Source organism: Dreissena polymorpha, chromosome 9 (assembly GCF_020536995.1).
Source record: "Dreissena polymorpha isolate Duluth1 chromosome 9, UMN_Dpol_1.0, whole genome shotgun sequence".
In the NCBI taxonomy this organism is placed as follows: Eukaryota; Metazoa; Mollusca; class Bivalvia; order Myida; family Dreissenidae; genus Dreissena; species Dreissena polymorpha.
In genome coordinates this window covers 100,951,745-100,975,623 of record NC_068363.1, presented here as the reverse complement: position 1 = coordinate 100,975,623, position 23,879 = coordinate 100,951,745, and the positions used below count along the sequence as shown (strand labels likewise).

General features: G+C 36.7%; 1 protein-coding gene across 1 annotated transcript; it reads right to left on the bottom strand.

Annotated features, from left to right (window-relative positions):
• Positions 1–353: 353 nt before the first annotated feature.
• LOC127843765 (sodium- and chloride-dependent glycine transporter 1-like) lies at positions 354–21,265 on the bottom strand. Its single transcript, XM_052373515.1, has 13 exons — positions 20,584–21,265; positions 19,220–19,351; positions 18,603–18,924; positions 16,586–16,718; positions 15,901–16,035; positions 13,824–13,927; positions 12,029–12,153; positions 6,715–6,827; positions 6,092–6,223; positions 4,518–4,617; positions 4,077–4,177; positions 2,788–2,955; positions 354–2,454 (listed from the first exon to the last, which is right to left on the bottom strand). The coding sequence occupies exons 1-13, from the start codon at positions 20,696–20,698 to the stop codon at positions 2,233–2,235; spliced, it is 1,902 nt and encodes a 633-aa protein (XP_052229475.1). The 5' UTR covers positions 20,699–21,265; the 3' UTR covers positions 354–2,232.
• Between the last annotated feature and the right edge of the window lie 2,614 nt (positions 21,266–23,879).

The following is a 23,879-nucleotide window of genomic DNA, read 5'->3' as shown; positions in this document are numbered from 1 at the left end:
GCAAACTTTAACATTTGCCATAACTTTTGCAATATTGAAGATAGCAACTTCATATTTGGCATGCATGGAGCTGCACATTTTGAGTGGTGAAAGGTCAAGGTCATCCTTCAAGGTTTAAGGTCAAACATTTTGGGATATAGTGTTTCACAAACACATCGCTGGTCTTATTAAGTCACTGACACAAACTATTTTTTATTTTTGCGCACTTTATCTTTTATGAAATATGTTCATTGATAGATGATTGTCGCAATAGTTTAAGTGGTTTAGTGATATAATTTGTGTGTTCTTTTATCCTAAGTTGAGATGTTGTTCTGTTGTTTATGATTTTTAATAAAAACAAAGGCAGTACAAGATTAGTATTTCACATTGTTTATTATGTCCAAACTTATACACAATGCGAGTTTCATGTTCTGTACTCTGTACTGGATGAAGCTTACTGCAATAGTTTAACCAGACCAAAATGTGTAAGTATTTACTGTCTTTGAACTCGCTGCAGGACTTTGATTGAGCCATGTATAATTTACAACTTCCATATCGCAAAGTTGACATTGACCGAAACTGTTTGTTCTACTTCTAGGTAATGACATTCATTTTAAGAACAATATTCTAATAAACGGTCGTTTCGAATAGGACAAGGTCGATCAATTATGATAATTCTGTAAGAATTTCATGTGCCCGTGTCTATTTTACGACTTGCACATGTAAATTATAGTAAATTGTTTAAAAACTGCTTGGCCTTCTTATTAAAACGCACATATATTACAGATACGATCGCATAATTAGGTCGTTTCAGATGATATGTGATTTATGGATTTTAATTAAGGCTAAGAAATGGTAAAAAAACCCGATAAGGTTTAGTTTACGAGTATTTACCTTAATGTACATGTCCGTTTACACTGCACTTTGAATGCACATAAAACAACGGAGCGAACCTCTTGTTCCTGATGTTTATTAACGATATTGTGTGGCTTCCTTTGTTATTAAAACTGGCACTAACAATGTGCATATCAATTTTGCGTTAAAAGTTGCATGTAGTTTTATCCCGATCTGAAACCTTTCGCTACAATACAGCCGTATTCGAAACTCAACAACTCAAATGTTTGTACAGAACAATACGAATGTTCCCATTTTGAAATGTCCTTAAAAATAAACAATGGATTAACATTGAATGGCTATTTTCAGCAAAGAACTATCAAGAGGTAATGTAAATCTTTTACAAATGGTGTAAAAAATGTTAACCCATTTATGCCTAGCGTCTAGAAAAAATGCCTTTGCAAACAGCGGCGTCTCATCAGGGTCTGCGCTGTTTGCTTAAAGGAATTTCTGTAAGAAATATTCTAAATATAGAAAAAAGTAGACTAGACAGCCCTAATTTTGGAAATAAATTGATCCAATTTAGAAGGATGGAAGAGTCCACTCGGCATAACTGGGTTTAGATGAGTTCCATAATTTGAGATCCCTTCTACAACATGAATGTGATTTAGACATCATGTTTACGGCCGATTTCGTTGAAAGATGTTGCGTAAAAGTGATACAGCCTGTTTATGTGAATGATCATATAAAACATTAAGTGTTTGGTTAATGTTTTATCAATGCGTTCCGTTAGGTACGGAAATCGGACCCGCAAGCGGCCCTTGGGATTAACCTTAGCTGTATAAGGATATTTCACTGGCATTTGTCCCTTACTCTCTCATTTGATTTCTTTACAGATCGATGAACTGTTAATCAACATTTTGCGATTTTTGGTTGTGTACAAACACTTATAGCCAAGTTTTTATATTGCTTGCAAAATAGAAAACGAAGGTTCGTATCTGAGGCGAGTTGTCTAGAAACTCCGTACATCTTGTGAGGCTCTCGGACAAAATTAACGAGCCTGTTAAGCTTCGAATAGAGTAAGAATTACATCAACATAGACTACACTTCTATTACTACACTGGCAATATCTAGCATATATCGAGATGTAACTGTAATATCCAGCGCTGAATATATGATTTACAACAAGGAATGTAAAAATAAATGCACGAGTGTTTAAAATCTGTCAACAAGAGATGACTGACCTGAAGTTATCTGAGGTAACTAAAAAGTGACATTCCTTCCGATTAAATTGTTCATATTCAATGAGCAACAGCAAATCTGAAACATTTTTAGTGTGAACCGTTTGGTGTAGATTGACTCTCCCCAGAACATTTCACCTTAGCCTAATATAAGGTAATAGCTACTGGTCAATAGTATTTACAAACGAGTATTGAACGCAGGGTTATCATGAAAGTGATTTTCGTAGTCAGATTTCGACATTAAGACTCCGTTTGTGGCTTCTATGTATTGCGTTCCAGACGTTGTTATTGTTGATTTTTCATTCGCCGGAAGTCGATCCTGCGCATGCTTTGATTCCGTCTCGCGCACGTCGGCCGGAGGTCCCCACAGTTCGTTTGGTCGTAGGTTTACTTTTAGCCTCTGAAAACGTATTAAACAATTTGAACGGCGTATTTGTAATCATTCACATACTATGTTTTGACTTTTTTCGATGCCGGGTGTGCATTTCGCGCATATCGAATTTACAGCTACAACTTTACAACTACTGATTTTCCCGCAACCGCCAAGTGTCCCCATGGACAACCTTTTATATCTTTTTAAACGCGGTTAAAAAAGAGAGATATGTTATCCAACAATTTATTGTAGATTTTCAATAGATGATCTTGTGTTTTTTTTTGAAAATGATATCCCGTATTATCTATCCGTCGATATACCCCTTCATTTAAGCAGCTCTTTCATACTGTAATAGCGTACCTCCAGTAGTGTCCCGGGAGTTCTGTACAACGCGTATATTGCGTACACTGGTATTGGAACCAGCGAGGTGGCCGCTATGACCCAGCCCAACCCGACCGCCCAGGGCTTGTAGACGTAACCTTTGTAAGCCGGTGGGGCGTATGTGTACACTGTAAATCCCAGGGTCACCTGTATTGAGGTAAGAGTATCAGACGTGAATGGACATTTATATGAAGTCCACTTACGATGCCCAAATATTTACAGACACACTGACAGTATACCTTATGCACTGAATGATCTTGTATTGTTTATGCCACATCTACTATTGATACTCACGGCGCTTGACTAGTTTTGTTGTCTCAGAGCCACTGCTCAGTGAACTACGGTAAAACTCATGTTTGTTGATTTATATTTTGATAAACAAATAACAAAATCACTAGGCAGTTCGTTAATTGCGTTGCATTCATGCTATTCAAAATATATCCCATTATCTTTTTAAAATGTTTCTTTTTAATTTTTATACTCAAAATTAACGTGTCAGAACGGATTAACACACGTTCTTGTCGGATAGGTTGTGTTTTTACGTTGTTTTTTCATGACCAGTAAAATGGTTATCCTGGAAAGTCTAAGCACTGTTACGTTCGAAACTTCAAGATATTACTCGGATTTATTGATTTACCTTTATTTACAAAAGACAACACATAAAAAGCAGGCGTATGACATAAATACCCGAAAATGTTTTCCAGCGGACGCGGACAATTTTTATCGTGGGGTCCCTGGTTTGAAACCCGTCGAGACCATTAGGTTGTAAATGGTTTAGACACGAAAGTCAATGGGTCGTGGTTGCTTAATGCTCGAAATGACGACGGACTTATTCGACCCGTAATCAGTTTTTGTAAGGTGAAGAGAAAAACATAGGCGTACGCGTCTATCAATAACCGAAACATATCATTTACATTTAAGGGGCCGTCCAACAGATAAAGCGTCGTATCGACGCGAAACGATATTTTGGGAAACTACGAAGATTGCTTATATAGCTATAAAATAGCGTGGATGGTCGAGTGTTCCAGGCGGCAGGCTTTTTACTCCAGGAATCCAGGGGTCAGTGGTTCGAGCCCTGTTGAGGTTTACTTTTTTTTCCTTTAAAAAAAATTGTATTCTTGTTTTTACAAGAGATTTTTAGTTCAAATGTTTAAATTTATCAATATAAAGCATTTAAAGCATTTAATGACAAGCTTCAATACATGCCAAAATCTGTTGGACGGCCCCTTTAAGCGTTTTCAATAAGAAAAGTTAAAATGAGTATTGACCAGGAGAAGAAGTGGTGTGAGGCAGTACCAGCAGAACTTGAAAATAATCGGTACGCGTTGCCCGGTCATCTCGAACACATTTTGATCAATGTTTCGTACACCTGCGTTGAAATGTAAGAATAAAATAAAACAAAATTTGTTATAATTTTGAAACAAGTAATGAAATTAAAAATTTCAGAAATATAAAACACATATAAAACACAATGTGTTATCATATATAAACAATAAATACAATTAACAGCAAGTACCTTGAACAAAGTATGACATTTTCAATTCTGTTTCCAGAGTAAAACCGATTCTTAGAGATAAAGATCCTCAAACCATTGTTATTTTCACGAAACAAAACGCAAATAATATTAGTAAATCATTTATATTTTGAAGCTATCGGCCAACTAGTATATAACATAACACATTCTTGTCTCAATGTTTACAGTCGTTTACCGTATATATAGGTCATGACAAGCAGCTCAATAAGCGCGAATATCGTCACGGAGAAAGTGGCCGCGTACCAGTCTACTAGCGTCAGTAGGTAAAATCCACCCTGAAAAAAAATCACCATTAGCGTATAAAAATCATAATTAGCGGCACAAATAAAGTGGCTGGTTAGCCGGTACATTTCACTCTGCAAGACGATAATATGAAAAAATACCCTTATATAACAAAGCATGTGTTGTTGTAAAATGAAGAAACATAGTCAAGGTATAAGAGAGGAGAGCAGGAAAAGAGATCAGAAATTGCACCAAACATAGCAAACCCGAATTACAAAGGTTTATAAAGCAGGAATGATACCAAAACGTAGCAAACTTGGTGAGCAAGTGTTTTGAAATCACAAGTGATACCAAAACATAACCAACTAGGTGAGCGAGGGTTAAGAAAGCAGAAATACATGTAATAGCTAAAAAAACATGTAAAACCAAACCACTAAGCTAATGTTAAGAAGTTAAGAAAGCAGGTACGATACATAAATCGTACCAAATTCGGTGAGCTATTGTTAAAAAAAGCAGAGCTGATACATAAAACAATTCCAATTCGGTAAGCGAAGGTTTAGATAGAAGAAATACACGTAATACAATAATCATAGCTAACTCGGTGAGGCAATGTTAAGAAAGCAGAAACTATAGCGAAACATAGCCATCTCAGTTATCGAAGTTTGAACAAGCAGAAATTATTCAAAAATCGTAGCAAACTCGTGAAGCAAAAGTTAAGAAAACTGATTTCAAAATAAAGCAAACTCGCTGATTGAAGGTTAACAAGGAGGGAATGACAGTAAAATAGTGCGACAACGGTGAGCGAAGATGACAGTTAGTAGAAACGATACCGAAGTCAAAGCAAACTTGGGAGCGAAGGTTTAAAATCAGAGCAGAAATGATAGAAAAAGCATAGCCAATTCGTTGAGCGCAGGTACAGAAATCAGTAATGATACCAAAACAAAACAATTTGGTTGAGATCAGGTTGAAAAAGCACAAAATGATACCAAATTTCCAACACGACGAACAAATATCATGAAAGCAAATACCAAAGGCAAAGCAAATTTGGTGAACAAAGGTTGAATAAGCAGAAATGATACCAAAACAAAGCCAACTTGGTGAGCGGAGGTTAAAAAATAGTGATGGTACCAAAATCATAGCAAACTCGATGAGCGAATGTCAAAACAGAAAGGATAGCAAAGCATAGCCTCCTCGGTAATCAAAGGTTAGGAAAGCAGAAAGGATAAAACATTCTCCAATTATGTAAATACATTATTGCATCTTAGTCGCATAATCATCATGCTAGCAAAACATAGGTTTCTTCTATGACCGAAGGCATAAAGTACACATTTGACGCTGAACCATGTCCCATCTCTGTAAATGTAAATGTAAATGTAAGCATACTTTGTATTGACAGTAGAAATGGTACCAAAATGCAAATCTCGAATCATCGGATTAAAATGAGTTCCAATGTTATATGGATGTTACAGATCGTGTGTTTAGAACAGAACAATGACACGTGCAATACAAGTGTCAGACCTCGCCTACCTCTGTAACCATAGGTATAGCTAGGAGGAACGCGACCATGATCACGCCTAGTGTCATAACGGTAGACTTGCCCTGAAATAGCCTTGGGAACTCGTCCTTCAGTGCCGTGACTACAATCTCGTAGTTGGGAAACTGAAAAGTTTATTGTGTTAAGTATTAACTTGCTTTTATGATAACGTTTTACATATTTGACATAGATGATTGAACAGGGCTGTCGAAATAGATTAAACTTTTGTATTATGGTGAATTATTGAGATGAACCTCTTTTCTTAAATGTGTTCTATATCATTTGAATAGTTTTCTTTGTACTTTATGAATGAGAAAGGATATACCAGTACTTATCATAATACTAGTATAGCGACAGAATATGGCTTTTGAAACGTAGCAAAGTCTGGCCCTCGCGTTTGGTGTCAATGTACTGATATGTTAATCGGTTTTTAGGAAAAACAACAGAACTTATGAAGTGATTGGTCAGCATTGAAAATTATTTCCCTTAGGTTACACATATGAGCAAACATATAAGGGTAGACTGATTAAACAAGAAAATTTAGTTAATGGTCAATGCGAAGAAAATTTAACTTAATTTGCATATGCTATTTTTTCTTTGTATTTGCCGATCTCACCTGCGAATCGATTCCGAGGAAGATAGACATGAAGAAAAACAGTGCGCACCACAGTTGAGGTGGAGGTAGATAATTGGCAGCCTCGGGATAGGCGATGAACCCTAGACCGTAACCTGCAGAGGAGACAAGAAATAAGCGTAAGTTTATATATGTATATGAGCATCGTTCTTGGAAAACTGGGATTAATATTTATCCCATTTTCAACGCGACATTGACGGTATAACACCTTATGGAATATACTAGCCTGTATTCAACCTTGTGGGATATACCTGTCGCGTGCACGGACTACTTTTTTTACTTTACCACTGAATGATTTTTCATAAGAAATAAAGGATAGAACATTTTAGCTTCAAAATTATACGACCTTCAACCTTTAAATCTAGTCATATGACATAATTTTTTCGCCATCCGTATAATGAATCAGCTGATTGATGGCGTCATAAAATGACATACTTATTGCGTCATTTTCCCCATTTTTTTTTACGATTTATTATAAACGCGACATGTACATGTACTGTATATCGATATATTTGAATTGTCAATTTATCACATTTTCCTTTTTTCGTGTAATGTGCATTGTTTATAATCCATGCATATACTTTTGACATTTAAGAATGTACAAAAGCCATACAAATATCGCACAATTCATAAATAATCTGCAATATTTGCTTTCCGATTTAATTCACGTTAGGCATAGAGATGTGTAAAGTATAAGATGGTAAAAATAGCACCACACTGGAATTCGGAACGTCCCATTTTGTACACGGGTATCATCCACTCATTTATCGGTTGTGTAATGGAATGTTTTCCATTCTTTGTGCATTTATATAATTATTTTTCTTGTACAATAAGGGCATTTACCATAAATAAATAAAACATTGTGCAAGTTTAAACATAAGTATGTATGTATGCAGAAATCTGCAAATGCAACCGAGTTTACCAACGTCTATTATTTGATAAACTGCTCCGGTTCATTTTAACAGCAGTAATGTAGAGTACATGACGTAGCGTGTGACGAAGAAGAAAGTTTATTGAGTTCGTTAACTCATTTGAATATAGTGATAGGATGGCATAAGGGTCTTTATTTAACTATGCTAAAATAATTATTAAAGACCCTAGATGCAAAATCGTCAATTATTGAGTTAAATGGATTATTAGATGGATTTTAAAGGATAATTAAAGGTAAGATACTAGTTCAACGCGTTTTGGTTTTTGTTTGTACTTTTGTCGTTCCCTGTTCTCGGGGAAATGATTTTAACATGGGCGCCATTGATGCATCGGATCACACACGGGATACCCATAACATTATATTAAAAAACACGTTCTGTGCGTCCTCAAATTCGTCGTCCGAAATCGGAAAACGTATTGCCTACCCTATATATTAAGTCAAATAAAGTGTCAGTCGCTGCAATTGTCTGTTTACTCGTCGAAATTGCCAAGGTCGTCGATGGTGTGTATGTATGTTGACATCGATATCATTTTGTCAGGAGCAATCGCCGCCATATTGGATTTTGATCATTTTCTTTTGAAAACAAAATGAATTATAGTAAAGTAAAATCTTCTTTTCGCGGTCGTAATGTGTTATAATTTGCATACTGCGTAAAATTGAATCGAGGCATATGGTGATATTTTTACTTGTTTTACAGTTTGTGTGTTAATTTTTTTAAGACTATTTTGCGAACCAGAACAAATACATTTATATCACTACGCATAGTTACATTCGTTAGATTTAAAGCGCTTTTAAGACTGAATTAAAATTATTGTTACGGTTATAAGATCTATTTATGTTAAATGTCGAGTTGAAAAAAATCAAATGGGATAAACAGAATACTAGGATTAGCGTTGAATACAGAGAAGTTTATGTTGCTCGGCTCGAACACCGAAAGCGCTCGCCAAGGCTCGCGCTCCCGGCGTTCTAAGCTTCGCAACATAAACTTCTCTGTATTCAACGCTAACCTAGTATTCTCTATATGTGCGTTAAGTGTCGTCCCAGATTAGCATGTGGAGTCCGCACAGGATAACAAGGTACGACATTTTCCGAATTTATGGTATTGTTCGTTTAAAGGAAGTCTCGTCTAACCGAAAATCTAATTTAGGCGGAAAGTTTCGCCCCTGATTAGCCTGTGCGAACTACACATGCTAATCTAGGACGACACTTTACGCACATGCATTAGACCCAGTTTTCCAGACAGGGGCGCATATACATTTAATAATGGACGAATCAGAGTGAAGGAGTGGAGGAGGATAGTTTGCAGCCTCTGGATAAGCGATGAATTGTACACCAAGCCCTGAAGTGGAGTCAGAAAAAAGTGGCTGTGTATACATTTACATTAAAATAACTTGGCGCATCAGAGTTGAGGTATAAACCCAATGCTTTCATTCTCGGGTTAGGAGATGAACCCCAGACGAAATCCTGGAGAGAAATCGTGAAATGTAATGGTTGTATACATGTACATTAATGAACTTGCCATAACAATATTGAGGCTAGGAAAGAAAATCGGCAGACTCGCGGTAGGCGATGGAATCCGAGACCAAACCTTGGAGAAAAGTCATGAAACTAATCGTGGTTTAAAGACCTGGGCTTAACATCTAGCTGTCGGGCGTCAGATAGTTGACCGACACATTAGAGGCAAGTGAACACAGACCAAACCTTGCAGAAATCCACAAAGTCAATTGTTTTATACATATATACATCAAAGAACTCGGCTAACAAAGTTGTGAGGGCAGCCAAAAAATGACGCTTTGGCGAGGACAACGAATCCCACGCTAAACCCTGCAGCGACATAGAATCTGTCGCATCAGATGAATTACACCCTTTATATAGTTCTGAAACTATCTGGGGCAAAAACAATATTTACACGAAGAAACACAATTTCTAATAAAACGATATCATGTGTTGTATTTCTTTTTTTTTGTAAATTATGTAAATTTATTTGTTGATTTTTTTAACCGTCTTTTTGCCAAAATGAGAACAATCTTCTTTAAAGTTATTGCCTTCACAATGTGATTACTCATTCCGATTTATTTATAAGGACTTAACCCAAGTTCGGTTGTTCAAATAACTAGGATATTTTGTGCAAATAATAGTTGACAATAAATCGTGACCTATTTCAAGTAGAAGTGGTTTGAACCGGATCTAGTGTCCCCATTTGCGTGCAAATTAAAGTCTTAAACTAACGCATGATCAGTGCAGATGATAATAAATAGTCGCGTTGCCACTAACAATGTTACTAACTGGCATTTCAGCATTATCTTATTGTACAACAACCGAGAATAACGATAAGGAGATAGATTCATTAATCTCCCAAACGCCAAAAACCGACGTCCCAGCCTTTATGTCCCTTCTTCTCAACCTCGTGACCAACGTACTTGCCTTACCGCACTATGCGCATAGCAAGCACTCCTTAAAACATACGCAACCGAACTATGTTAGTTATTGAGGACGTGTTTATTGACATACATTACTGAAATATTTTATCAATTTAACATATTGTTTACCATGCTTTTAAAAGATAGTTTCCTTTTTTGCATGTGCGTTTATTTCGAAGTTTACGAAGGTGCGCGAGGCTGGTGCAGCATTATGTGGAAACTCAGAGTGTGTCCCAAAGTTCCTAACTATTTAACTAACTAAAGACAGTAATTTTTAGATGAATTTCGAATAATATCTGTAATTTCACGTATTAAGTATTTACTGTATGATAAACAATTTTGATACGACCCTGTGCTGTGTTTATAGTGGTGGGTGGCCAGAGAGCCAGGAGGCAACCCAACTGTTCAGTATGGAGACCATCAACCAAACTCACATGCGCTGGAGCGGGATTGGGCCCGGGTAAACGAGGTGAGAAGCGAGTGTACCAACCACTGCGATAAAAAGACAGCCTCTTTGTTTTGCAGATTATTTGAGCCTTGTTCTGAGAAAACTTGGTTTAATGCATGTGCGTAAAGTGTCGTCCCAGATTAGCCTGTGCAGTCCGCACAGGCTATTCAGGGACGACAATTTCCGCCTAAACTTGATTTTCGGTAGGTGGACTTCCTTGAAACTAAAAATACCATAAAAGCGGAAAGTGTCGTCCCTGATTAGCCTGTGCGAACTGCACAGGCTAATCTGGGACGACACTTTACGCAAATGCATAATGCCCAGTTTTCTCAGAACACGACTCATTTAATCGTTATAGATACCAAGAAAGAAACATGGAGTGTTGAGCTTACTGTGCAAGCCCATCTTGCGATTAGTTTCGCCCATTTTTTTCAGTGACACTTGTTCGTGAAAAAACCAAACCATTAATGAAATTGATTAAGATTTCATATTTGTACAAAGATCCCATTTATTAACCGTGGTTATACAATTGTGAAAAAATATACTGTTGGGCATTGTAGATGTTCCCCTAAACGGAATGAAAATATCAAGTCATATGATAACCTGATGTCTTATATAAATGATAATTAATTATTTTTTGCTATTTCCTCATCGAAAAAGAAATTTGCAATGTTTTAAACTGTTACCGGTGAATATCGAACTGTTGACCGGTCAACAGTTTGAACTGTTGCCCGCTGAAATAATGACGTCATTTCGTCGAAAAATGACGTCATTTTACAGTTAAACAGTCAAAAATATTTATTTTATCGATTACTGTTGTGTGTTAATAAAAATTAAGTTTGCTGTTATTTCTATGTTGGAAATTTGATCAGGTAATAAAACACTTATTTCATGGATGCTTGGTGAACAGTCTAAACTGTTGTCCCTCGGTATCAGGGCTGACATTTGGAACTGTTGCCCTCGGCCTGAAACAGTTTTGACTGTTCACCGCGCATCCATGAAATAAGTGTATACTGTTTGTTGTTGTATAAAATAGTCAATAGCAAAAAAATACGTCGAGTGTGACTGTATTTACGAGAACATTCACACATGAAAAGGAGTCGGACATATATTTAAAGGATGGCGCATACAATGAAAGAGGTTCATATATTTATGCCCCCCTTCGAAGAAGAGGGAGAATATTGTTTTGCACATGTCGGTCTGTCCGTCGGTCGGTCGGTCCGTCCACCAAACGGTTTCCGGATGATAACTCAAGAACGCTTAGGCCTATGATCATGAAACTTCATAGGTACATTGATCATGACTGGCAGATGACCCCTATTGATTTTCAGGTCACTAGGTCAAAGGTCACGGTCACGGTCAATGCCACGTTTGGGGTGCATATGTCTCCGACCGCGGAACACTTGTTGAAATTTGTGGTAGAAAAATTGAAAGAGAACCCTCCGTCATTCTGCTTTAGCTATATGACGAATATATAGCGCCAGAGCGCTTCTATACCTGATTGTTGGAAGTCCGATATTTTCAGCCCCGACCTATAAGCCACATGGCCGAGAACAGAGAAGATAACGAAACCTCCCGTAAAGCCCGTGAGCAAGTCCATCAGACACACCAGTACCGCGTCCCTGTGGAATAGAAACTAGTCTAGTAAGCACAAACACCGAGTCCATTTTAAAAACAGACTCGTGGGCACAAGCAATTCATCCCAGTGAATTTCAAACAGTCTCCCGTGAGCACACGTTCCTGTGGAATAGAAACATGCAGATGCAAAATGTGAAGGTCGACTATTACCAAACCCATAGTAAAGCGACAGCCTTCTTGGCCCAGATAATATCTTTACTTTCCTTTTCAGTTTAGGAGGTTAGCTTTTCAGACTGCGAGTACGACTCTGAGTCTCTCCTAGGAGAAGGCGTCGGTTTCTTGACTTCCTCGCCCACTACCCTTAAACTTGGGCATAACGCCGAGTCGGTAACGTCTTCGCATTAAAAGCGTAAACCTTAATAAAAAAACCATCTTTATCATGCACGTTACGCAGTCGCTGTACGTTTATTATGCAGTCGCGGGGAAAACGCCATGGTCGCAGTAAAGTCGCATAAGACATGTCAATAACGAAATTCGGACGCCGTTACATCGCCGGTGGTCGCCGCTTGAACGCAGATGGATTGTCCTATGAACGCGGTGAAATCACTAGGAGTATGGTTGGAGCGCCGCGTACATGCATAGAAAACAGAGAACTTGACGCTCGATGTGAGTGTTTTTGGATGTCTTTGAGGAGAAGATTGTTGTTCTTACTACTATCGATTATCGGCGCCTATAAAAAAAACCCTGACCGCTTTGGTCGTAGAGATAACGCCAATCGGATTAGTCTGGATTACCTGCCCTTGTCACTTTGTATTTAAATATTATAGTGCGACGGGAACCAGAATACAATCCGATGTGACAGGTGTATAAACCTAAAGCTGTTCCGTAATCGAGTTGTACAATAAATTCGCTGTTTTTATCGCTCATTTGTGTGGTTAAAAGCAAATAGGATTTGTGTGTGCACTTGGACGTCGAAAGGATGATCTTAAGGAAGAAATATTTAATTCCGTTATAAATTCCACATATACCCGTCACACAAGTTATTATCTTTTTTACAGAAAACAACTGAGAACATACTGTTTTTCACAGCAAAGCATTACATTTTTTCCCATTGCGACCTTTTAATGGCATATTAATAATTCCTCACTTAGCAGCCCGATTTCAATGGGATGATCAAAACAAAATGGACCTATTCAAATACTGTTTGGTTTTGCGTCGTTTTCTTATTTTAAAATTCTGATAAGGGTATATTTTGGAGCGTTTAAAACGAACAGCTGAGTTCCAATTTAAAGCAAAACTTGTTTGTTGTAAACTGCTTAATGCATGAGTGCACACCGATAAATTAAGGACTGTTTCTTTTGTACCCAATATGTTTAAGGTCAAATTTGAAATTAAAACAATCGTACTTGGTTATTTTTTTTTTTTCATTTTTTTATCTTTGGACTGTTGTGCTTTATTAAAGATTACTGTTTTGAAGTCTAACCGGAAGGTTTAAGATCGGTTTAAAAATGGAACCGATTTGGTTTGGCTGTTCTAGCTACATGTAATTGATTTGCTTGACTGTCATTGATTCAACCGAATTATGGAAGATCTGATTAAATGGAAGCCAATTTGATTGAAGGAACGTTTTGTGTTTCGACCGTTTTAATTTGAATTAACAACACACAAAAATCGTGTTCGCAAACATGTGATTAAAAAGTATTTGAAATCATACCTGACACAGTTGTTGTTTAATTTGTTATAGCTTGCAAACGTGATCATCCCTCCGAATCCAGGCCCTATCGACACGAACACTTGCATACATGCCTCCGCCCAGATCTGAAAAATATAACAAAATATCACACATTTGCTTCATTAGTTAACCGCATATTTTGTTCTTCTGCGGTCTGGTTTTCGGAATCATTGACTATATCTGGAACCATTTTGACAAAGTTCTAAGAAATAGAAATCTTTTAGCCATTCACATACATGTCTACACAATTTCAAAACATAGAATTCTCACTTTTGCAATTTGTGAATAAAAAAAAACTGTATCACACAGCAACTGCGACTGTAAGACGTCAGAACAACGCTCTTGAGAGATATTAGTTTTGTTTAAGCGCAAACAACATGGTTGTTACTTGTTACTTTGACCAAAACGGGCAACGAACATACAAAAATCATATCGACCGGTGATGGAATTTCAAGCTTTTAAAGGTACCACTTTGTTATACGTATTTAAAGGGGCCTTTTCACAGATTTTGGCATTTTTTAAACTTCTTCATTAAATGCTTTATATTGATAAATGTAAACATTGGATCGTAAAAGCTCCAGTAAAAAGTCAAGAATAAAATAGAAAAAAGGAAAAGAACATTGCCCGAAGCAGGTTTCGAACCAGTGACCCCTGGAGTCCTGCCAGAGTCCTGAAGTAAAAGCGCTTTAGCCTACTGAGCTATTCCGCCGAGTACACATACATGACGTATTTTATACATTATATAAGCAATCTTCGTAGTTTCACAAAATTTAACGACAAAAACAGAACTCTCCAAATTATTCAATCGTTTCGCGTTGCAACGCTTTATCATTTTTAGGTTTTAAAATCGTCAAAAGATGCATATAATGGCTATATTAGACCATGGTAAATGTTCAGTATTACTGTTTCCTCACAAATATCATAACTAAAACGAAAATGTGCGAATCTGAAACAACTTTTTTCAATTTTGTCAATTTACCAAAGCGTGAAAAGATCCCTTTAAATTGTCGTTGTTGTAAATATATTTAGTTCATAAGTATATTTATTCTGAATGATATTGAAGTAAAATATTTTTAAAGGAACATTGCTCTGATTGTTCAATGGTTGGACAGAGTAGATTTTAACTGTAAATAGGATTAGTAGCTTTCTTTTGTAGTAGTTGATTAGTTTTCAGTATGTAGAGACTGGGTAGAAAGGTGAACTGTTTTTACTAACATTTTAATACGTTAATTGGCTTGTCAAGCATGAGTTTATTCACTTAACCACATCCTTGTGCATGAATGACTATTTCGAATGTCATTCTTTGCATATCATTCATGCTGTCAACCTGTATGTTTATGATATTAAATCATAAATATAATATATTTAGGTAAATATGCATTTTATACATCTTTTATATTCATGTCTGTCGGTTGTATTATTGTATTTATTTTGTTTTAATAGTTGTATTTGTGTATTAATTCTGTTGGTATATTACCGTCGGAACCTATCTTTTTATATATAATTGTAATGTATACTTATTATAAGAGATGATTTCTTTGCATATCATTCATGCTGTCAACCTGTATGTTTATGATATTAAATCATAAATATAATATATTTAGAAACCCAAACGTGTTGTTCGACGAAAGAACCCTAAACGCCCAAACGGCAACACATTTATGCCTTGCGTCTAGAAAAAAGACCTTGGCAAACAGCGTAGACCCAGATGAGACGCCGCATGATGCGGCGTCTCATCAGGGTCTGCCTGTTTCCTTAAATATAGAAATTAATATACTAGACATCCGTAATTTTTGGAAATATATTGATCGAATTTAGAAGGATTGGAGAATCTACTAGGCTTAAATGGGTTAAACACACATTATATGCCTAGTTCATTCACATTTTACATTAACACTGAGTCATCTCCCTTCATATCCTCTTCATTGTCTTCCTCCTCCTGCTCCACCTGCTCCACCTGCTAAGCCTCCTCCTCCTCTTCCTCATCAGAGTTGTCTCCTTCTAATTTATCTGACTTTTTAAATTCGAATTCATCGTATTATGTATGTGGGAACCTTACTTTTGTATCTTTGAGTTTGCTTAGGTCGGGCGTTATGTAGTATTTCATGCCGTCCACCGCTCCTGGGAGAATCGCGCCCCGGACCAGAAATATAAACAGCATCACGAAAGGTCCGAGTACCGTAAAGTACACAACCTAAAAAACACATAACATGATCATTTAATTTAGATTAAAAGACCATGCATTGAAAACAATTCTGTCAGACGGGTTTTTTTTCTACAAAACATCAGCAACACATTGCTTTATCATGGTGTAGGATCTTAACAGACTATTTCATGATGATACATTTACATGGTAATATCCGTAGATAAAAACAAAAAAGGCTTTGCCGAAATACTGACGGGAAGATTTCATGACGCTGTCGGTATAATTAGTTATTGATGATTGATTGAAATTCGCGCCTCGAATCATCTCTCAACTTTTTGGGATATACATGGTATATGATTTGAGAGACTTTCGACCTATAATCGGCAGCAAAAATCGGGAAGTGGTGACTGAAAGGTATGAATCTAACCACTTGATACATTGATAGCATCTCCTACAATGAGGATTAAAACAAATAACCATTAACTCTGATGTAGACAAAAAACAAATTATATTTGCTCAAATTGCATGACGACTATACCTTTATCACAGGGAAACATTGATAGGTGCACGCATACCACATATTCAAACATGAACACACCTTGCCGGACAATTTGACGCCCTTGAAAATACATAAAAAGCACAGTGCTTCTATGGCGACGAGACAACCAAACATAGGCCAGTTGACTCCACCCAACACTTCGAGACCCTCGGACAACCTCAAAGCCTTGTACCTTAAATAACAACATAACACTTTTAGAAACCAGCATCAGGGTAAATATGTTGTTTAATTTGCTTTGTTAACGGGTAAGTTCAGTTAGCGTATGCCAGTCTCAAACCATATTGACATAGATAAAAACTCCCAGTTGATCTACAAGCGGATCAGTAACCAAAAATGAATTCATTTATATTTTTACTTATTACCACACTGTCCATTAAATGGGCTTTTTCACGTTTTGGTAAATTGACAATATTTAAAAAAAATGGTTTCAGATTTGAACATTTTCGTTGTCGTTATGATTTTTGTAAGGAAACAGTTTTACTGAACATTTACCATGCTCTAAAGTATCCATTATATTGATTTGCTGACGATTTAAAATCCTGAAAATTATAAAGCGTTGCAACGCGAAACTATTGAATAATTTGGAGAGTTCTGTTGTTGTCGTTATATTTTGCGATAATACGAAGACCGCTTATATAATGTATAAAAAACATAACTCATTGCATGAGCCGGGTGGCCGAGTGATCTGAGCGATAGACTTTTACTTCAGGGGTCAGTGGTTCGAGCCAGTCTCTACTGGGCTCGAACCACCGACTCATGGAGTAAAAGTATATCGCTTTCTTGTTTTTCTTTCTTTTATTTTATTATTGTATTTTTCCTGGAGCTTTTTAGATCCACTGTTTACATATATCAATATAAAGCATTTAATAACAAACTTCAATACATGCACAAATTTGTGGAAAGGCTCCATTAAGATCCAGCTCCGTTGAATCATTGTTGACGAAATAAATTAGATTGTTTGAGAGTGTATGACTGAACAATATTTTTTAAGAAGGTGTTTGTTTCCGCTCACCCATCCACATAGAGAAACAGTTGTGGAAACTATTTGTCTCTGTACATCCTTTATTTAAGTGTATAATAACATGTGTATAGAATAAAAACAACAAAATAATTATGAAAAGTAAATAACGTGCACGTGTAGGATCTGGGAATGTATTGGACAAGTCGGCGAAATAAGCATTTTACGATTTGTACGCATAATTTAGTTCTCAAATACATACCAAATAACTAACACGTGCTCATATTTTGTATAAAATGAAGATCGTTGATAGGCCTCATACCGAAGATTACATTTCGCTTTTGTCTTCAAACAGATCACGAACGTGAACTTGTACGCTAATTGTCTAATGATCTTAACCGTGTTGAAGTCCACGCATGTCTGTTAATAAAATTGCATGATTGCCTGTCCTTAAAACATGTCAGTGTGTATAAAGGAAGCAACAGTTGGTTGAAGCGAAGGCATTTGATTATGGTACTTCAAACTTACAGTTGTCGGTACATTATAGTTCGTATCAATTGGACGAACAATGCATGGTCCATTGCGTGGGTAACATTCAATCCCGAGCTGTAAGGAATTATAACATTCAATCCCGTTCTGTAAGCAATTATAACATTCAATCACCTCTTCTTTGAAATACAGTTACATGAAATCATGTTTTCTGGTATTCGGTGACCTTCAAGCACTTTTTCTGTAATATATGTTTAGAATTAAGTCACGTTATGTGCTTTGTACTAACATTCAATCATATTTTGTGTTGAATGTTAGCATGCAATCACTTTCTCTGTTAGAAACGTGAGCATAAAATCAATGTATCTGCCAGAATCGAGGACACTTAACCTAAATTCGGTGACATTCAATAGTATTTACTCATATTCGGTTAAATATGGTGTATATAATAACATTTTGTGAGGTACGGTATTATTTAATCACGTGATGTAGACAGCGCTTCATTTAAACACGCTAATGAGATAACGAAGTACATGTATTCTATTGCGTTCGTTCAAATTTCAACCACGTTATGTTAGATTACAATTACAATTTGTTTCAACAACTTACTTAAAGAACTGTTCAGCCGCTGTTTCGCTCTTTCCCACATCATAACTGAACGTCGCATTATTCAACACGGTGGATAATGTCGGCGCTAACGTCGTAAGCACTGACGTAACGTTCGCGGGCGACGTCGTAGCGGTGACGTTACTCGTCGCAGCCGCCACGCGGTCAACGATGCACGTCTCCCGGATGTTCCACTCGTTGTCACAGGACGCCCAGGGGAGTTTCGGGAAGAGGGAATAGACGAAGTACAACAGCATCCAGCCAATAATGACAGCGTAGTAGATGGAGAAAAGGAACGTGGCTATCACGGTACCGTATCCGACGCCTGGAGTGTGGGAACGAAAGAAGGTCTTTAATAACACTAAAGTAACGATTGTTAAAGCGCTTCATTAAGCAACATAACATACAAATAAAACACGCGATGAAACAGTTGACACTATAAATGGTATTGTGCAGTTGGCATCGTTCAAAATGGCCATGAACTATATCCAAACATTTGGCAGGCATGCGTTCTTTAATCGTTACATTGGTTTAATGTATATTACTAGCTATAAATGTGTGTAACTTAAAAGCAACAGGGTATACAGGACAATACGCCTAAACAATTAAGTGTTTTATACCTTTAAAGATAGGACAGACTCTCCACACGGACACGGCTCCACTCTGCGAGTACTGTCCCATTAACATCTCTAGATATACGATAGGCATTGCACCCAGTACATTGAATATAACGATCGGGATGAGGAACGCACCTGTTTATAATGATATAGAAATTAGTGGAAGCACGTATAATACCAAGCCCGTTTATGATCATGATGACGACGATGGTGATGATGTTGTTGTTGTTGTTTATGGTGATGATAGTAATGGTGGAGATAAAGATGATATTCAAGCTAACCGTCAAGCTGATTGTCAAGCTTGTGATGGCCATTTGTAATTGTCAATTTCTCAAAACCTCTCCCGTGATGCTTTTTGTTTTGTTTTTCAACATTTTAAAGTTTTATAATGGAAGTGTCCAATATAAGGCCAAAACATAATAATAGTATAAAACTTTCCTACTTGTGTAACAACCATTTTAAAATTCAAACAGTTCTTTCGCCGTATGCGCAATACAGGTCTCATTGCAATTTACTCTCCATTTTCCACAAAGGGGACTTTTCTTTAGGAATGATACTAAGGAATACACATTTTATGATTTTTTTAAGCTTGTGTATTGATAATAATTATAATGGCATATGACAAAATGAGCATCTCGTTTGCACGGATTTCAACGATCGTTTATATGAAATTATAGATTATCATAAAGAGCCGTTGATGATAATTAACTTATCCTATGTGACTTTGTAATTGAATTAAATATTCATGTTGTGACAGTGCATACATTAAACATGCTTAAACGACATTAAATGCGTTCATGAACTACAGAATTCACACGCATAGAATATGGTATGTTTATCTGAGGTATATTTGGAGTACAATAGTCTTCAATAATAATTCAAGCATATCTCTTTAACAGAATCCAGAATGTTTCGATCTGTTTAAAGGTCATTAAAGTTTTAATGTATTTCCTTACAGATTCATTTTTTGATGCATTGACAAAAACAACAACATATAATAACATCATCTTCCCTTCCTATTTATTACGTTTAATAAGATAAACTTGAATTGCGAAACTGTTCAATTCATTGAGTCGCGTTCTGAGAAAACTGGGTGTAATGTATGTGCGTAAAGTGTCGTCCCAGATTAGCCTGTGCAGTTCGCACATGCTAATCGGGGACGACACTTTCCGCCTAAATTGGATTTTTGCTAAGAAGAGACTTATTTAAACGAAAAATGTCATAAAAGCGGAAAGTGTCGTCCCTGATTAGCCTGTGCGGGCTGCACAGCCTAATCTGGGACGACACTTTACGCACATACATTATGCCCAGTTTCCCCAGAACGCGAATCCACTGATTAACGACGAACTAGAAAAAAGTAAGCTCACCTCCGCCATTTTTCATCACCAAAAACGGAAAACGCCATAAATCTCCGACGCCGACAGAAAATCCAATCGTTGTCAAAAAGAATTCGATTCGCCTTCCCCATCTCTGTCTTGTCATGGTCTCAGTTTCAGTTTGTCATGGTCTCAGTTACAGTTTTTGAGGTATTTTAAAACGTATAAAATTATTAAACCAATTGTTACTTTGAACATAAGCACACGTTGAGAAATCCTTACAACTTTACTTCTCGTTAAAACAAAATGTGGACTTTTATTGTTGCCCAAATCGTCGATGTTTAATACACTGTTTAATTAATCAATGTCCATGTGCATGAATTACTTCATTAGACCCATAACAAACACCGAGCTCGAGTGTCGTTTTAACATTACAATTTACACCGGTGTTGTATTTTATTCACTATTCCACTGCACTCACATACTGTCAAAATATCAAGACTAAGTACAAGTTACTGAACCTTATCTATTACCTGTGTCCACTAAATAATCCACTAGTGTCGTTTAACTACCGCTAGTGCGAATCTCTGAGGTGTCACCCAGATAACGAGTTCTGATTTTATGTGACAAGACCGCTTGTCGAGTAGAATTAAGTCAGTTTCCAATTAAAGTGGAATTTCGACAGCTAATACGTGTATATTGTTTTCTGCAAATTGGATTTGAAAATGTTGGGAAGGCACAAAGGTGTGCCGATATCGCTTTTCTTCTTCCGGTTATCCTAGATACGGAACTCGGATGCATGTAAAGGATGTTCAGTTAAAGCTATTTGTTGTTTCTTATTGTCGACCGTTCCGAGGACGAAAACACAATACGATCTCGCATTTCAATAATGTGTTCACGCATCGATTTTTTTCCGCTCTCGTCCTTTGTATAAATAAAATGCGAAATAACGCAAACACGATTATATCTCGCGATTTTAATATCGCAATATTGCACCGCTTTTTTGATACATCTCGCATCGTGTAATCGCATTTTCGCATCGTTATCGTATGACCCCGCGTCTCGATTTCGTACAATCGACTGTTTGCTTACGAGGGCGAGAACGCAAACCCGAAGCGTAGGCACGATCTTGCGCAATCTAGATGCAAGATATTTTATGTTTGACTGAGAAAAATATATGGGAAAATGTGTTATAAGATAGTATGCTGTGTTTCTATGAAATTGGCACTAACGCTTATTCTCATGGCTTTGCGACCCTAAGGACGAAGTTAATAAACAATTGAGCTAGAAGGAACTTTTCACCATTATCACTTCTGATTTCGAGCAAGAGCAATCGTCATTTATCGTTATAAATTAAAAAATTAGTGTTGTTTAAGATTTACTGATATGCATTAGACAAATCTCACGGTAAAGTTTGTGTGTATGCTGTATGCACTTATTGCACTAACTGAAAAGGTTAATGCTTCGGTTATTGTAGGAAAATACGTACGAAATATCTTCGTCACAATCGGCTCGGGGCGCTAATTTGTCTTTGCTGCATTTTATGAAATTCGTCTTCAATGTATAATTTTTCTTGCCTATTTTGTGTTATAGTAACATATTGTATCAATATATTACAATTTAACACATATAGAAAATCGTATAATCTCGCTGTAAACCTTTATTTGCGCAAAAGGTACATCTGTGGTGTAAAGTTTGTTAAAAATATTGCTTACCGGTATATTTTATAGTGAAAAACCTCAATGGACACACACTGGTAAAGAAGCTGATTTACTTATACACGTGAATGGTAAAGGAACGTAGTTATTTATAATGAATGACATATTAAAAATCAAAGTACTGACAGTACTGGTGTGACGATGCTTTTGAGAGGATGGATATAAAAGCATCAAGTTAGGTTTATCTACATCACCACAATCACCACAATTGTGTATGTTGGTACGAAAAAAAAATTGGGTACAAAAATTTTGCGAAAAAAATATGGGTATGAAAACAAATTTGGATACGAAAAAATATTTGGGAAAAAAAAAATTTGGACCAAAAAAAAAATTGGGGGTGAAAAAAAATTGGGTACGAAAAAAAAATTAGGTACGATTTTAGGTACGGAAAAAAAATTGGGGGAACGGGAAAGTAGTTCCTGTGGGGAACTTGACCCACACTCGCACATTTTCGGCCCTTTCCGTCAAACATCAGATAAGTTCCTCGAAGGCAATAGTATGAAAACACATTTCGGAAGCGGTAATGCGGTCCTACCTACGCACGTCAAAATGTAGCGAAATGTGTACACAAATCTGTCAGGAATGATTGAATTAACGAAGAAAATCGTGTATTGATGTAAGTTTTTTGAAGAAATGTGCAGAAAATATATTAAACAAGAGCTGTGTTTGTGAAACACAATGCCCCCTGCTGCGCAGCTTTGAAGCCATATATTTTACCTTTGACCTTGAAGGATGACCTTGACCTTTCACCACTCAAAATGTGCAGTTCCATGACATACACATGCATGCCGAATATGAAGTTGCTATCTTCAATATTGCAAAATTTGACCTTTGACCTTGACGGATGACCTTGACCTTTCACTAATCAATATGTGCAGCTCTATGAGATACGCATGCACGCCAATATTGAAAAAGTTATGGCCAATGTTAAAGTTTTCGGACAGACAGACAGACGCTTTGTATTTGACATTTGACCTTGAATGATGACCTTCATCTTCACCTTTCACAACTGAAAATGTGCAGCTCCATGAGATGCACGTGTATGCCAAATATCAAGTTGTTATGTTCAATATTAAAAAAGTTATGGCCATTAAAGTTTTCGGACGGACGGACAGACTGACACACTGACTGACTGACAGTTCAACTGATATAGGCCACCCTACCGGGGGCATAAAAAGCAATGGCGATATTTTTCTCATCCACATAATTGTTAATAGCTTGATATCACAAAATGAAAGTGAAAGTAGAACTGTCAAAAATGACAACCTGTCAACGTGTTGTTTTTGCTGGCACGAGAGGGCGATTACACTCAATGTGTTCACATTTTGACCATAGGCTTTGTCAATGACCTTTTTGCTATCATGTAACTGCATGATTGTGTATATGTTTACAAAACACAAAGCATAAATAATGATATAAATATACTGATTGAGCTTATAATAATCTGAGAACTATAGCCAGGTCAAATAAGGACTTAAAATACAATTTTGTGTCCTGATTTCATAAAGAAAGGACCATGCATGTCCTAGATTTCAAATTCAAGGCCCTGGTGTGACACATTGGTAGCATAACCGTTAAACTGTTACCAGGCTTATGAAATTAGTTTTTTAGTTAGTTTAAACGTATTTA